Raw genomic sequence first — 17052 nt, 5'->3', positions numbered from 1 at the left:
AGCCATTCAGAGGTGGATTTGCTGGTGTGTTTTGGGTCATTGTCCTGTTGCAGCACCCAAGATCGCTTCAGCTTAAGTTGACGAACAGATGGCCGGACGTTCTCCTTCAGGATTTTTTGGTAGACAGTAGAATTCATGGTTCCATCTATCACAGCAAGCCTTCCAGGTCCTGAAGCAGCAAAACAACCCCAGACCATCATACTACCACCACCATATTTTACTGTTGGTATGATGTTCTTTTTCTGAAATGCTGTGTTCCTTTTACGCCAGATGTAACGGGACATTTGCCTTCCAAAAAGTTCAACTTTTGTCTCATCAGTCCACAAGGTATTTTCCCAAAAGTCTTGGCAATCATTGAGATGTTTCTTAGCAAAATTGAGACAAGCCCTAATGTTCTTTTGCCCAGTCTCTTTCTTATGGTGGAGTCGTGAACACTGACCTTAATTGAGGCAAGTGAGGCCTGCAGTTCTTTAGACGTTGTCCTGGGGTCTTTTGTGACCTCTCGGATGAGTCGTCTCTGCGCTCTTGGGGTAATTTTGGTCGGCCGGCCACTCCTGGGAAGGTTCACCACTGTTCCATGTTTTTGCCATTTGTGGATAATGGCTCTCACTGTGTTTCGCTGGAGTCCAAAGCTTTAGAAATGGCTTTATATACTTTACCAGACTGATAGATCTCAATTACTTCTGTTCTCATTTGTTCCTGAATTTCTTTGGATCTTGGCATGATGTCTAGCTTTTGAGGTGCTTTTGGTCTACTTCTCTGTGTCAGGCAGCTCCTATTTAAGTGATTTCTTGATTGAAACAGGTGTGGCAGTAATCAGGCCTGGGGGTGGCTACGGAAATTGAACTCAGGTGTGATACACCACAGTTAGGTTATTTTTTAACAAGGGGGCAATTACTTTTTCACACAGGGCCATGTAGGTTTGGATTTTTTTTCTCCCTAAATAATAAAAACCATCATTTAAAAACTGCATTTTGTGTTTACTTGTGTTATATTTGACTAATGGTTAAATGTGTTTGATGATCAGAAACATTTTGTGTGACAAACATGCAAAAGAATAAGAAATCAGGAAGGGGGCAAATAGTTTTTCACACCACTGTAAATCCCAGTATATTCCTGGTGGTACATTTGGGAGTGTATAATTTTCTACATGTGGGTATGACTATTTTAATGTTACAGAAATCATTTATTTCATGCTCAGCACTTTACATAAAACATTGCAGCAATGATCATACTTATGAATTTATATATCCTATACTTAAATAGCTATAGTGTATTAACTATTGTTTCAACTTGATTTATAAACACACCTTTTAATGATTTAAATTGTACATAAAACATATTATTATTATAATTATTAAATCTTACATACACTTTACCACAATTACTTCTGAGATCTCAACATACAGGTCTTCTTATTATTCTAAGAATAAGTAAAATTAATGTTATCGAATGTCTAATTTATCAATCTTAAAGAGATGCTTCTATGGACTCAGCATTTAAATTACTGATACAAAAACATTGTTTTAGGATAACATTTTAGGTGCTGGTGAGCCTGTTCATGTTGCTTTTTAATTGGTATAGCAATTTAGCATGCAAGATTTCAAAAAATGTAAACGGATTATAGTAAGTATGCCAAGTGTACTTCTCCAATTTAAAATATTTCTTTTTAATTAAAATTACCAAAAGAATACAGGAGACTGCCCCACCTGTAATTTCATCAGAAGAATCTTCATCTCTGTGTTTTTTTGGTCTGTTGGCCTTTTTTGATATTTCTGCACTTTTTAAAGACAAAGGATCTTTCACCCTCATCTGTAACTGGAAAAAAGTCAAAATCCTGTATTATCAGCAACATTTCTTCAACACTACCAAGCTAATCTGAAATATATACAATAATGCAAAATACAATTATAACAACAACACTGACATAATAATATTTAATGGCAAATGAAGCGTTATCCTGTTATTCAAAAAATGCACATTTAATAAAATACAATTGTCAAGTTAGACCTAATAAAATTTCATAGAGATGTATCAGGAATAAGAAAATGTAAAGTCAGTCTTTACAAGAAATAGTCTTTTGCAGCATGCTGAAGCTAAGAAACCATTTCTTACAGGAAGGCAATGAGAAGTCAACCAAAATTACACATTTTACTGGGTAACTGAATAGATTATAATATGCAAACTTTCGAGGAAACTGAGGCCCCTTATTCCAGCTGGCTGTAATCTTGAAATCTGTAATTTTTTTTTGAGAAAACAGATGTAATGACAGGAAAGTGTTAAAACCTTTTCAAAAGTACAGTAAGACTGTGACCTCATATTATTTTCCTTTATTTAAAGCAGTATACAAAATTATAAATTCATGCAAGTTCTTGCATTCATAATTCTGCAAATGGAGGACAGGCAGAATATCAGACTTGAAAGAGTGATGAGTTTGTAGCACAGAATGAAACGTAATTACAAATTTTTGGTTTACAGTACAACAGCTCAGTCACAAAATCCTATTACTGATTAAGTAACTTGAAAACTTCTTTGCTATTTTTTTTAATTCAAAATGTATAAATGCAGATACAAGAGACAATGAGAACTATTAGACACCCATGATTTGAACAATAGTTTTTTTTTACCATAAATTAATTTCAGGTCATTCAATATATCTGCTCAAACATAATAGTTTTGTTTAAGAACTGGCATTTACTTATTTTAAAGGTTTGTGATTAAAGAAGAAAGTGATGCAATGAACAATTATAATCAACAGAAAATACTGGTCTATATAATTTTAAATAATTAATACAAGTGCAATAAATGGGGAATGCTACTGCATACTAGCAAGGATCTCAACAGTACTATAACACATATAATAAATGAATAAATAACACATAAATAAATTACCTATGGCCGTAACAATACAATTAACTTGCATGTGGGTTATTCCATGATAAATCCAAAAATTCTGGACAAATTACCAGGATTTACCCATGTTAGTCAGGAGACTCCCTGTAATTTTTTTAATTTAAGATCAATACTTCCCAAGACACAGCCAGTTTACTGAGTGGAGGGGGTGTTGATTTTATCCAGCCTAATTTTTTCATCAAATTTCACAAGTCCATAGCTCCAGAACTAAACCATCTGGCACGCTCATACTTTGTACATTGGTATAGTATGTAACTAAATTAAAACATTTGATCCAGATGACCCTGCATGACCAAAACTTAATTTCCGTTTTTGGCTTAGCTATGTTTAGGCCTCAGAAACACATATTATTTGTAACCAACACAGACTTTTTTTTTCCTTACTCAGATAACTACAAAAGTTTTCTGAAAAAGCAATAAACAGAAAAGTAACTATATCAGAGTTTGAACAGCAGACCTCTCAAATCCAAAAGATCATTTTGGATTACATTTTCAGAGCACTTTACAGGCGTGTGAGATATAATTTTTTATATATTTTTCATTCGTTCAACAATGTCCCTTCTTTCTTAAAACACAAACCTTGCTTTATTATGCAAATCTTTCATGTTTATTTTTCATCTTAAACATAAGGTGAATGTGCCAAGTATCAATAATGGTAATCATTGAGTTCTCAATCATTATGTTATCAAAAATGTCATACTTTTTTCATATCAAATGACGATGTCCTATCTCACACCGCTGAACAGAGAATGCAATTTTCCATAGCCAAAATAGTACCTGGTACTCGGGAATACCAATGTTATATCCTTACAGGAGATGGTAAACTCAAAGTCAGGTGTTTGGTAAAGACAGTCAAGTGACTGTCCAAATATTCACCATTGAAGCAGCAGATGAGATCCCGCTTTCATTAGACCAGTGTCCTAGTGGAGACTATGTTCGGCGTATGTATGATGAAAAATGTTAGATTGGTGTGATTTGTGATAAGAATGAAGTGGAATCAGACATCCTGATATGTTTCATGCATCTAAACTACCCTGCACAGTCTTTCCAATGGCCACCTAGAGATATTTGTTGGGTGAAACTACAGTGTGTCATTGCACTGCTTACTACACCTACAACAGTCAGTTGATCTCAAAGACAAAGATGTCCTACACTCTGCACTAAAATTAAAACAGAAATTAAATGGGTCACATTCATGCTGCTGCAATGTCAAAATGTTAAAATTTCATTATAGCTAATGTTGTATTTAATGATAAATCAAACAGCTGCAGTTCATGTGCTGTGCTAAATCTGCCTCTGGTGATTTATTTTTTTCCATTAATCCTACAACCAAGTTAGTGAATGAAGAACTTGATGATTATCATTACGGACAAATTATGAATTTAACCCATGTTTAGAATGGAAAATAAAAAAGAAAAATTCACATAAGAAAAGATGGACTTGTTTTTTGAGAAAGAAGGGACCATGTAGGATTACAGGAAAAATAATAAAAAAAAAAAAATATCAGGACACTCCCACAGTGAATTAAGCTGGACTGAAAATTAGACCCAAATGATTTTTTCACATTTTAGAAGTGTGCTAGCCAAACCCTGATGCAGTTTATTGTTTGTTTATAACCTTTTGAAAAGCCCTTTGTAGGTATCTAAACACAGAAAAAACTTCAGCAGGGTGCATCAGTTAGAAGTAGGCTTTCTGAAAGCCTAAACATGCTAAACCAAAGACGTGCAATATTTTTTTTTCCATTTTTGAAGCTCTTACCAAGTGGTGGCAACTGGAGCAAACATTTTGATTTTGTTATGTACTAAACCTATAAAAGGTACTAGCTTGAGCCTGCTGGGTGGTTTAGTTCTTGAGATATGGTCTTGTGAATCTGATGAAAAAATAAGCCGTGTCAAATTTGACACCTGTCTCCCCTCACAAAATTGGCTGTATCTTGGAAAGTTTCGATCTTGCATCAAAATAATTTTACAGGGTGTCCCCTGGATAACATGGGTACACCTGGTATTTCAGGTGTCGCTGCACAGTAAAACAGTTCACCACCACTCTACCATCATTTGCCTTTCTAGCAAGTTCAGAAAGTTTTCTTGGTGTTCCAGGCCTTAACTGGACCTCCACCGTTCCTGCCATTTCTTAGTAACATTACAAACTGAGAAAACAGCTACCTGAAAACACTTTGCTATCTTCTTGTAGCCTTTTCCTACTTTCTGAGCATCGATTACTTTATTTTTCAGAGTGTTAGGCAACTGCTTAGAGGAGCCCATGGCTACTCATTTTTGAACTAAGGTTTGAGGAGTCAGAGAATGTATACAGCATTGCGATTTGCCTCACCTGGGATTTCCTAACTACAACTGTGAACAAGCCATAGCCCTAATGAGCTAATTAAGGTCTGCTATCTTGGTAAAACTTATAGGAGATATCAAATATCTTGGGGGTGCCCAAACTTTTGAATGCTGCTCCTTTCCTATTTTTTTCCCTGTACAATTGTACAAAACAAAAACAATACACTAATCTTGCATAAAATGCTGAAAAGGAATATGTCATCTTTAACTTTATGCCTTTTGGTGTTCAGTTCATCTTCTGCTCACTTAATTATTCACAGTAACAAGACATTTTAAGGAAGGGTGCCCAAACTTTTGCATACCAATGTAAGTTTCTGTTAAGTTATTTAGGTGTTTTCTTTTGACCAATACTTGAATAATAGAAAAAAAAGCATCCTGGACTAAATACGAATGTGACTTGGAGCCTTTGATCCATAACAGGTACATGTGAATGTCATAGAAGCTGAGAAAAGCAGGCATCATAATGTGCAGCATGGAATGATGTTGGGTTGGATTTTAGGGGCAGAAAGATTATAGAAAACAACTGCCACCACAGCAATTGCTTCTATGTTTTCCATTTGGCTAACAGTTCAAATATCTGTCATATGTTTAATGTAATTAATGTACAATCCTCATTATTGCTTGTAATGTTAAAAACTTTACAGCAAATCTGGCTCATTTTATTTCCTGGTGCTAGTATAAAATTGTTTATTAGCATATATTATATATGCTTCCAGATTTAGAAATAAACAGATTACATTGGATTTTTATGCACATCACAAAATTTACTAATCTGTGCCCTACTAATAAACATAAATCATACACAATGGACATCAAAAGTTCACATGCCCTTCCAAAAGTGTTTTCTTTTATTGATATAAGGAATGAAATTGGAGGCAAACTACAGTATATCAGATCACATTCATTGTCATTAAGAACCTGTAATTAATATTTAGATAAAAAACAAAACCACTTCAGGAAAAGGATTGAAAAAGCTGTAAATGTCTTGATTGCATAAGTGTGCACTTGTACTACTAATTTACCTATAGTGTTTTTAGAACTACCCTGTGCAATGATCACAGCTGTAGGTTGGCTTTGACTGGTATCTTTTAAGTTAGGATATCTGGATTTTGCACTTGTATATAAAATTTAATAAATTATTGTCATCTTATGCTTTTTATATGTTATTTATTTTACCCTGTCACACACGTGCGCATGGGAGGCAGCTAAAGGGCTCGAGTGAAGGCAGTTCGGAGGCATGCCGGGATGTGGCAGAGTACACTGACTCTTTTTCTCCTTTGCCTGTAGACCATTCCCAGGGGATTCCACCTGGCTCTCCTGACATCTCTTCCGGGACCGAGCCACTGAAAGTCGACCACACCAACTCCGGCTGTGATCCAATGGTTGAAGACCACGTGCTCGATCCTTATGACCTCACTTCCTGTCTTCCCCTTTAAAAAACCTGCCCCTTTTCCCTTTTTCCTGAGTCTTGTTTTGGACTCCGTTGTATGCACTTCAGTGCTGGTTATTTTGACAAAAACAACTTTTGCAGCCAGGAAATCAGATTACACGGGTGGCTGCCCCAAACCTTTATCTGTATATGTCTCGTTTTTGTGACAACCCACATATGTAAAAGGAGTTTAACAATAATCTGGTCTAAACCAGTAACGGCTGTTTTTTATTGCAAAAGCAGAGGTGATTAAAAAAAATATTCTTCTTTTTCTTCTTTCAGCTACTAACAGCCATTAATTAAAGACATTAAATGAAATAATTCTTATTTAGTGAAGTTGTATTCTCATGATTATGAATAAATTTAAGGTTTCACATCAGAGGACTGTTATTCTCCTGCAGTACTGAAGCATTTAGTAGAACTTCAAGATGGAGACAGTTTTTGCCACAGCCTTTTGATGGAATTAAGTTCAAAATTTTACTTGAGAATGTTAGTTAATTAATTTTAATTTAATACAAGGATTACTGTGGTAGAATCTTTGTATCATTGCCTTTTTATATAGAAGTTTTAACCTCATTAAACCAAAAGTCAGATCAACTTCCTTGGCATTCCCCAATAATGGCCCCTCTTGAAGAGTGGTGATCTATGAACTCTGAATGTATTTGCATGTAGTTAAGATGATACAGCCCAAAAATGACACCGTATTTACAAATAAGGTCACACTTTTATGTTAATATCATAAATTCTGTTTTTTTAACACTACGTTATAAGCTACTGAACAGGTAAAATCCAACTACAAACTATGACCAAATCAAAAAAGGGTACCAAAAATAAATACATAAATCGATTAGGAAAGACAGGCCCTGTTTCAAAGTTTTAATTATACATTTCAACATAAATAAAAACAACAACACAGTAAGCAGATAATACTAAATGAATGTCAATCGGTCAAAAGTCTACAACAGAAGACCAAAATGGTTCAAAGTTTTGAAAAAAAAAATTAACCTCGTCATTAGTCAGAATACAAATATGCATAAACTACCAAAAATAAGTAGTTAGAACACTATTTAAAAAAAAAATCACAAACTCATAGTCAGTATGCCTATAATGGTCTGAAGGGTAATCTATGGCTATTGAGAATACTGCCACCAATGCCGAATGCTCATTCTGAAAGAAAACTGAATCATGGAGAATTACTTTAATGCCCCTTTTACCAAGCTGCTGGATCCTGTATTATTGCTTGTACTTAAGTCTAAAATAGCACCGGCTGAATCAGTACTAAAATTTTGCTTTGGTATCGATATCAGGTTTCACAAAGCTGAAGCAAGTAATAAAAGCAGTAATAGAAATAGTACAAGTAATATAATATGTAATATAATAATACAATATTCAATAAAACACAATATTTTTGAACACTACTTACAATTTAAAAGTAATTTGTCAAACACTGTCAATTAACCAGGTAAAAACAAACCATAAAAATGTCAAGTAATTTCTAGAAAATGTAAGCACTATTTGTATTTTATACAGGAGATGGAATACTGTACATCTTGTTGAAATTTTCAAGAGCAGTCTCAATCTCTTTCTTATTTTCTGGTGCTCTTACAGTTCTTAATGGTCTAACAAACATGACCTTCACATTTTCAGTTGATTGATATCTTTTGGATCACTTTCATACAGTGTGACTAGAAGAAACTCTTCCTCAGTGACGCACATTAAACTTAATGCAAAATGTTCTATAAACCTCTGCTACAGATTCTGATTCCATGTATGCCATAACAGTGAAAATGCAGTGAGCCACAGAAGAATTGTTCATTGCCACTGAAACTGCATTTTTCGTAAACACACATACAAATATTTTCCCACCCAATTCCCTCACCCTTCATAACATCCTGAAAATCATTGCATTTTTTTTTCACACCTGTCATTTGCATTTTGATGTTTCAACCTAGCGCTACAGTCTCTTCATGAACTTGTCTGCCAGTTGCTCCTCTCTATCCCTTTCTTATGTGTGTCTTTGCTGACAAAAGTTTTTCAGATGGAAGTGGAGGAAAACTTACTATAGTTTCCTGTCAAACAAATGAAAGCTCTCCATGATATGTCAATGGCATTGTTTCACTAGAGGTGCAGCTAGAAATTTTGGGTTTCACAAACGTTTATCACACTGGGTCCCCCACCATGACCTAAACAACCTGGTACAATGGTAGTGCCATCACAACAACCCCCCAAGCCAAAATCCAAGTGAAGCTTTTGATAACTTTACCTATACAGGCTAGTATAGTTCTAGTTGATTCCCATCCTTACTAGGGCTGTCAAATGTAACCATAAAATAAGGTTTGAATATTAAAATAAAAAATAATTAAATATTTACTTATGTTCAAACTTAGGCTAATAATTCTAGGGATTACTTGTTTGTATGTGGTCTTTCATGTTATTTTTATATTAACATCGTCAAATATCAACAACAGGAATAAAAATTACTGATACTCAGGCAACTGCTATTTAAATATAAAAGTCACCAAAATCCTGGCCAACTTGTCTTCAGCCTAAAACTGACAGCCAGCTGGGTGAGAAAGAAGTTTTTAGAATTTTCAACCATAATTATCCATATTCTGTCTTTTTTACTTATCATAGCTCTACAGAGCTTGAACCACTTATGAAAATGTTGCATGAATACTGCAGCCTTCAAATGTAAGGGGTGCTTGAAAACACCTGTGTGTACCTAGTGGAGTGATCAAAAACAAGTATATACATATGTTCATTACCGCCTGCAATCTATACTAATAAAAGGCAAAGCCCTCACGGACTGACTGACTCACTAACTCATCAATAATTCTCCAAGTTCCCTTGTGGGTAGAAGGCTGAAATTTGGCATGCTCATTCCTTACAGCTTACTTACAAAAGTTGGGCAGGTTTCATTTCGAATTTCTATGCGTAATGGTCATAACTGGAAGGTATTTTTCTCCATTTACTGTAATGGAGTTGAGCTCGAAAGCCGTGGGGGGCGGAGTTTCGTGACATCATCACGCCTCCCACGTAATCACGTGAACTGACTGTCAACGCAGTGTGCAGAAAACCAGGAAGAGCTCCAAAAAGCACTGAAGAAAACATGCATTATATAATTGAGAAGGCAGCGAAACAATAAGAAGTGAGCGAGTGACATATACAACCATATTCATTAATGCTGCTACTTCGGAAACAAAGCAAGGTGTAAACCTAAAGTTTAAATTAAGTTCATAGACAGGCTGCCGCTGGCGTTTGTCATGCCCACGGGTAATGCGGGATACAAGTTTAATGAGAGGACACAAGATATAAACAAGAGTTTTGATCACTTTGTAACTAAGTTAAAATTGTACGTGAAGGGCTGTGCTTATGCAAATTCCGAGAGACTGTGTTTGTGTGGGATTGACAGTTAAAGGCGGGGGGGGGAGTCACGTCATCATCTCCCCTCCTATTCACCTCATTTCGCTCCGAGCTGAGCTCCACAGCTAACGCAGTAGTGACTCGGACCTTTGAGTCTCTTTCAGCAAAATGAACAAATCTTCTTTCGAGTCAATTCGTTCAATTCTCTTTCCGGCTCAAACTGCATAGGTTAAGCTTATAGGGATGTCACGTAATGATCGAACAACTCAAACCGATTCTGTTTCCAGCTCAGACTGAGTTGGTTAAGCTTATGGGACTGTCACGTGATGAACGAACGACTTGAAAAACCCGAAGACTCAAAACAGGTGAACCAATTACAATACAGAAACTATAGGAAGTTGTGCAAATGCACATGCACGACTGAACGATTCACTTCCACGAGACGACTCGTTTTTCCCGAGTCACATTAAAGATTCGTTCAAAATGAACGAATCGTTCAAGAACGAGCCATATATAACGCAGTGTTACGGAAGCGACTTTGTGACGCCGCCACCAAATACTCACAGAAAAATCCACAAGTTAATACACATGCTGTCTCTACAGTTTCTCCACACTGAATCCTCCAGGCACTACTTACAAAAGGTTACACTGACAATCGTGTTACGTTATTTTAAAATGTTTCCTTTTCTTAGCACAAGCACAGCTGAGAAGCTTCGATGCATATGCTCCATAACGCGTTAAAAAAATCACGCATTTAATCACACTTTGCAATACAAGCAAAGGGGAACTTCTGTCAATGCATGATTTCATGGTACACAGATTACATTGGTCAGCGCTTCCCGATTCATTTTACCCTCGCACCACCTTGGTTTGAGAAGAAGTATGAAAAAATATGAGGTTAACACAGAAAAACAGATCACCAATTTAAGCTTTATGAATAATCGATTCGCCATCAATAATTGTTTTGGTAAAGCCATACTCAGTGTAATCCTCCTTCCATTTTATAATTTTTCCGCCACTAGCCATGATTAAATGAACGGTAAAAAAGTAAGAGCGAAGCAAGGGTGACTTATTCAGGCAGGCAGGCGACAGCTCAATAGCTTGAATTTGGAAATAAGTAGGTTCTATTTAGTCGGCAGAAATATCTTTGTTAGGAATGGAAGTTGAATTTAGTCTTTAAATTTCTATGGGAAAGAAAAAGTTATGCAATGATGACTAAATTTAACTATATAAAGACAAAACTTTTATATATAAAGTCATTCCCGAATATATAAAGTCAAACCTTGATTATATAAAGTCAGTGTCGGAATAAATAAAGTCAAAACTTGAATATATAAAGTCAGCGTCGGTATATATAAAGTCAAAACTTGTTTCTGAATATATAAAGTCAAAACTTGAATATATAAAGTAAGCGCTGAAATATATAAAGTAAAAACTAAAATATATAAAGTCAGCGTCGGAATATATAAAATCAGCGCTTTATATATTCTGACGCTGACTTTATATATTCAAGTTTTCACTTTATATATTCCAGCGCTGACTTTATACATTCAAGTTTTGACTTTATATATTCAGAACAAAGTTTCTGCGGGAATGGAGTGAATAAACTGTGCGGGCACTGCAGTATCGTACTTTGCCTTCAGTGTGCCATTACACTGCAGCTCAATGACTTCCATCTGAATCTGCACAGGTGCAGTTTCCACATCAACGGCAAATGGGTTGCGAAACAACTCAAAATTCTTTTTTTGTTCTTCAAAGTCACCAAAGCGCCGTGCGAAATCAGTGCGCAGTGCGCTCAGTTTATCAGCAAAGTGCGTATTTGAGAACACCGTTGTGCCAACTTGGTTCAACATTACTTGGCAACAGGGAAAGTGGGGCAAGTTGCACTGGTGCTTTTGTGTCTCCCATAAAAGCAGCTTCACTTGAAATCACTTTGTGATTTTGCACGGGTAAAAACGTCTGCTGGATTTAGGGTTGCCACCCGTCCTTTAAAATATGGAATCGTCCCGTATTTGAGAATGAAATTGCGCGTCCCGTTTTGAATCAATACGGGACGGGTTTTGTTCCGTATTTTTTTTATCATTTTTTTTAAAGCAGCAGCTCATGCAAATCATCCCACACGCATTTTATGAAGATGCCTCCTTTCCTACTTTTGATTGGGTAATACTTGATGTCATCGTTAGTTTGATTGGTCTTTTTAACTGTCCAGTGAGGAGGGCGGGTCTTTTAAGTAGAGTCTGCAAAGTGTGCGTCCCTTATTTTTTTGTATTAAAAGTGGTAACCCTAGCTGGATTCTTTTTTACCTCTTCTGCTTTCTATATCTTCTGCATTGCATTCAGGTCTTTCAAGTTATCCTGATGTTTTGTCTCAAAGTGCCGTCTTCTCAGCTCTCCGCAGCGCGCCTGTGGAAACTGAGAATAATAAACTGCTCATAATTGGCGATTCCATAGTCCGGAATGTTAGAATTCCAAACTATGTTAAACCAGCAGTTAATGTTAAGTACCTCGCAGGGGCCAAGATTTCTAGCATAGAGGCCGCATTGGACCGTGACGGCGATGATGAAGTATCTACCTTATTGCTGCACGTCGGCACTAATGATATTTATTTACAGCAATCTGAGGTATTAAAGTGGAACTTCATCTCTCTATGCACCAAAGCTAAAAGTAAATGTCGGAATTTAATTGTATCTGGTCCCTTACCAAGATTATATAGAGGGGATGTGATTTATAGCAGATTGCATTCCTTTCACTGCTGGCTAGAAACCTGGTGTGCAAATAAAAGCATAGCATTTGTAAACAATTGGGATGATTTTTGGGAAAGGCCTGGATTTTTCAGAAGAGATGGTCTTCATCCTAACTGGAGGGGGTCTTATGTATTATCCCAAAATATGGCAGCAAAACTGCCTGGTTGACTGATTAGAGCACCATCCAGGCCGCAGTCATGTGATCTTAAATCACAGGCTGTTGTTTATCCCACCTGTTATTTTCCTGAAGCAGTTACCCATAATCCCTGTTGTGGGGCATCCAGTAAATTTAGTCTTGATATAAACCTTAAATTAATTGATAACCAAAAAATAAGCTGTATAATTAGACCAAGGGATAAAACCAGACCCTCCACCAGGGGCATCTGTAATAGAAATTTACTTCAAATTAAAACAAAAAATATATCACCAGTTCAGAAAGAACCATGCAGTTTTAAATGCTGTTTATTGAACATTCGCTCTCTTGGCACTAAAGCTGTTTTGGTAAATGACATTATATTAAGTACAAAATCTGATCTGTGTCTTCTCACTGAAACATGGCTAAGTAAATGTGACACTGTTCCCCTAGCAGAGGCGTCACCAGATGGATACTCGTTCCTTTATAAGTCTAGAGATTCTGGTCGAGGAAGAGGCCTTGGAATAGTTCATTGTATTTATTTATTTATTTATCAAGCACCTTTAAACAACTTTCATTGACCAAAGTGCTGTACAACTAAAAGACAAAAAGGTTAGCAGGTACTACACAGTGCATATATACTCAATATACATTGCACACTCACTACTATACTAAACCAATCAATAAAATCAAAACAAAATAAGTAATAATAATAATAATAAATAAGATGAAACCAACTACATAAAATCAAGAGGAATTAAATGCACATGAAAACAGATGTGTCTTAAGCAGGGTTTTAAAATGATTAAGATTCTGGGCCGCTCTCAACTGCAAGGGGAGGCTGTTCCACAAACTGGGGGCTATTACCGAAAATGCTCTGCCTCCTCTGGTTTTAAGCTTTATTCTGGGGATATGGAGTAACTGAAGATCAGAGGATCGCAAGGTTCTGACAGAAGAATACGGAACAAGAAGCTCCGACAAGTAGAAAGGTGCCAAGTCATTTAAGCTTTTAAAAACAAGCAGTAATATTTTAAACTGGATCCTGAAATGAACAGGAAGCCAGTGAAGGGAGGCCAGTATAGGTGTTATATGGTCACGCTTTCTCTTCCCTGTCAGAAGGCGGGCCGCTGCATTTTGAACGGCTTGCAGCCTCTGAATTTGTGCCTGACTGAGACCTATGTATAATGAGTTACAGTAGTCAAGGCGTGATGTAACGAAAGCATGAATTACTGTCTCAAACTGTTCATGGGGAATGTAGTGCTTGATTTTACTAAGTAGTCTAAGTTGAAAAAAGCTGGACCTTACAACTGCGCTGATCTGTTTATCCAACTTAAAAGCAGAGTCAAAAATTACCCCCAAATTTCTGGCAGACTGATGAGAAAAAGATGCCAGAGATCCAATAACACTGTCATACCCGCCGAGGACATTGGACTTTCCAAAAGCAATAATTTCAGTTTTGCTTTTGTTCAGACTGAGAGTTTATCTCCAACCATGTTTGAACATCTCGGAGACAGTTCAACAAGGTCTGAATAGCTGGGTGACTATTTGCTGGAATAGATAGATATGAAGATCATCAGCAAAGCAGTGGAAGGCGATTTTATGCTTTCTAAAAATAGACCCCAGTGGAAGCATGTACAATTGTAACAAAATACAAATCACTTCTAAAAATGTAGGCAACTTTACATCCTTTGAGGCATTCATTTTAAATATTAAAACAGATTCCAACACAATTATAGTGCTAGTCTACTGACCACCAGGGCCATATTCATTGTTCATGACTGAATTTAGCAACCTTCTATCTGATTTGGCTATAAATTATGATCATGTAGTTCTGATGGGGGATTTTAATGTACACATTGATGAGGAAACTGACACTTTTAGCAAATGTTTTACTTATTTGTTAAATTCAGTAGGATTTTGTCAGATTGTCAAAGGTCCAACTCATAATCAAAACCACACATTAGATTTAATTATAACCTACAAAGTTGAAATTCAAAATTTAAATATTACTCCATTAAATGAAGTTATTTCCGATCACTTCTTAATTACATTTGATTTAGTTCTACCCATGCCAACGCACTCACAGATTAAAACAAAGACAGTGCGAAATCTAGATTGTAATTCTGCTTCAAAATTTTTAGATACCTTGAGTAAGTCGAGTGTAATTGTGGAAAACCATTTAGATCAGTTAACATCAAATGTAAACGTGGAAAACAATTTAGATCAGCTAACATCACATTATAATGTGACCTTGAGAGATGGTCTGGACACAGTGGCTCCCCTTAAAACAAAAATGATTAAAGCACATAGAAACTCTCCCTAGTTTAATGAAAACACTCAAACTCTTACATTAGAGTGTCGAAAACTGAAGCGCAGATGGAGAACAACAAAGCTACATGTCTTTCAAATTGCATGGACAGAGAGTGTTAAATATAAAAAAGCCCTTTTTAAAGCTCGCTCAGAATACTATTCTACTGTACATTAATAGATAGCAATAATAAAAATCCTTGGGTACTGTTTAGAACAGTGGCTAAATTAACAAATGGAAATTCAGATCAACAGTGCAAAATACCAACAGATATTAGCAGTACAGACTTTATGAACTTCTTCAATGAGAAAATTAAAAATATAAGATCCCAGATCTCAGCATCACAGTACAAACCAAATACTAGCTTAGCAGAGCCAGCCGCACATTGCATTCAGCACTTTAATAACTTTAATCCTGTAACTGAGCAGGAAATCTTAACTTTAATCACTAAAATGAAGCCCACTACTTGTTTCCTAGATCCAGTGCCAACAAAACTAGTAAAAAGTGCAATGGATGTTCTTGCAGCGGCTATTCTAAACATTATCAATAGTTCATTACTGCATGGCACCGTACCTGATGCACTAAATGTGTCAGTCATTAAACCTTTACTTAAAAAGTCAGACCTAGACCCACACATACTAAATAATTATAGGCCCATTTCAAATTTACCGTTTCTCTCTAAAATACAGTCTGGTTTTCGCACTGGTCATAGTACAGAAACTGCACTAACACGGGTTGTAAATGACATTCTGATATCCTCTGATGAAGGAAACTCCACTGTATTTATGTTATTAGACTTAAGTGCAGCATTTGACACCATTGACCATTCTATTTTACTGCACAGGCTAGAAAACAATGTTGGCCTTACAGGCCCCGTGCTCGCTTGGTTTAGTTCCTATTTATCAAATCGATTCCAATATGTACAGAAATGTGCTGACAGTACTCCATCATTATACACAGAAGTTCAATATGGTGTCCCACAGGGTCAGTACTGGACCTTTACTGTTTTCACTTTACATGCTTCCACTGGGATCTCTCATTAGGAAACATAATGTTAATTTTCACTCATTTGCAGATGACACCCAGTTATACCTTTCATTTAAATCAGATGAAGTTTCTCCGATGTTGTCTTTAATTAGTTGTGTTAGCGAATTAAAGGAGTGGATGAATGATAAAATTGTCTTTAAATACAGATAAAACAGAGATGTTAATTGTTGGAGGGAATGACGCTGATCACAACAATATTTTGTCATCATTTAACTCAGTTGGAATCCCAATTAATTTTACTGAATCAGCCCACAATCTAGGAGTTATCTTTGATTCTAGCATGTCATTTAAAGTACATATTACAAAGTTGTCCGAAACATGTTTCGTCCATCTTAAAAATGTTAGGAAATTAAGGCGCTTTCTAAATAAACAGGATTCTGAGAAATTAATTCATGCATTTATCTCTAGTAGGATTGACTACTGAAATGCAGTGTTCACTGGCTGTTCAAACTGTTCTTTATAAAGCCTCCAGTTAATCCAAAATGTGGCTGCAAGAATTATTACAAGAACAAGAAAATATGAACACATAACTCCAGTTCTTAAATCCTTACACTGGCTCCCGGTTAAGTTTAGGGCAGAATTTAAAATCCTCCTTTTAACATATAAAGCACTATCAAAATACCCACGCTTCGCAGCGGAGAAGTAGTGTGTTAAAGAAGTAATGAAAAAGAAAAGGAAACATTTTAATAATAACGTAACATGATTGACAATGTAATTGTCTTGTCATTGTCATGAGTGTTGCTGGCATATAATGTGGGATGCAAAAGTTTGGGCAACC

At 36.1% G+C, this 17052-nt stretch overlaps 1 protein-coding gene across 1 annotated transcript in view; it reads right to left on the bottom strand.

Annotated features, from left to right (window-relative positions):
• usp45 (ubiquitin specific peptidase 45) overlaps window positions 1–17052 on the bottom strand; it is a 120797-nt gene that overhangs the window by 89533 nt on the left and 14212 nt on the right. The window contains exon 2 of the mRNA XM_039747592.1: window positions 1710–1818. Within this exon, the coding sequence (XP_039603526.1) occupies window positions 1710–1812 (103 nt within the window). The 5' untranslated portion in view covers window positions 1813–1818. The remainder of the gene's footprint in view (window positions 1–1709; window positions 1819–17052) is intronic.

Source organism: Polypterus senegalus, chromosome 3 (assembly GCF_016835505.1).
Source record: "Polypterus senegalus isolate Bchr_013 chromosome 3, ASM1683550v1, whole genome shotgun sequence".
Lineage (NCBI taxonomy): Eukaryota > Metazoa > Chordata > Cladistia > Polypteriformes > Polypteridae > Polypterus > Polypterus senegalus.
This window is presented reverse-complemented; position numbering and strand designations above follow the sequence as displayed.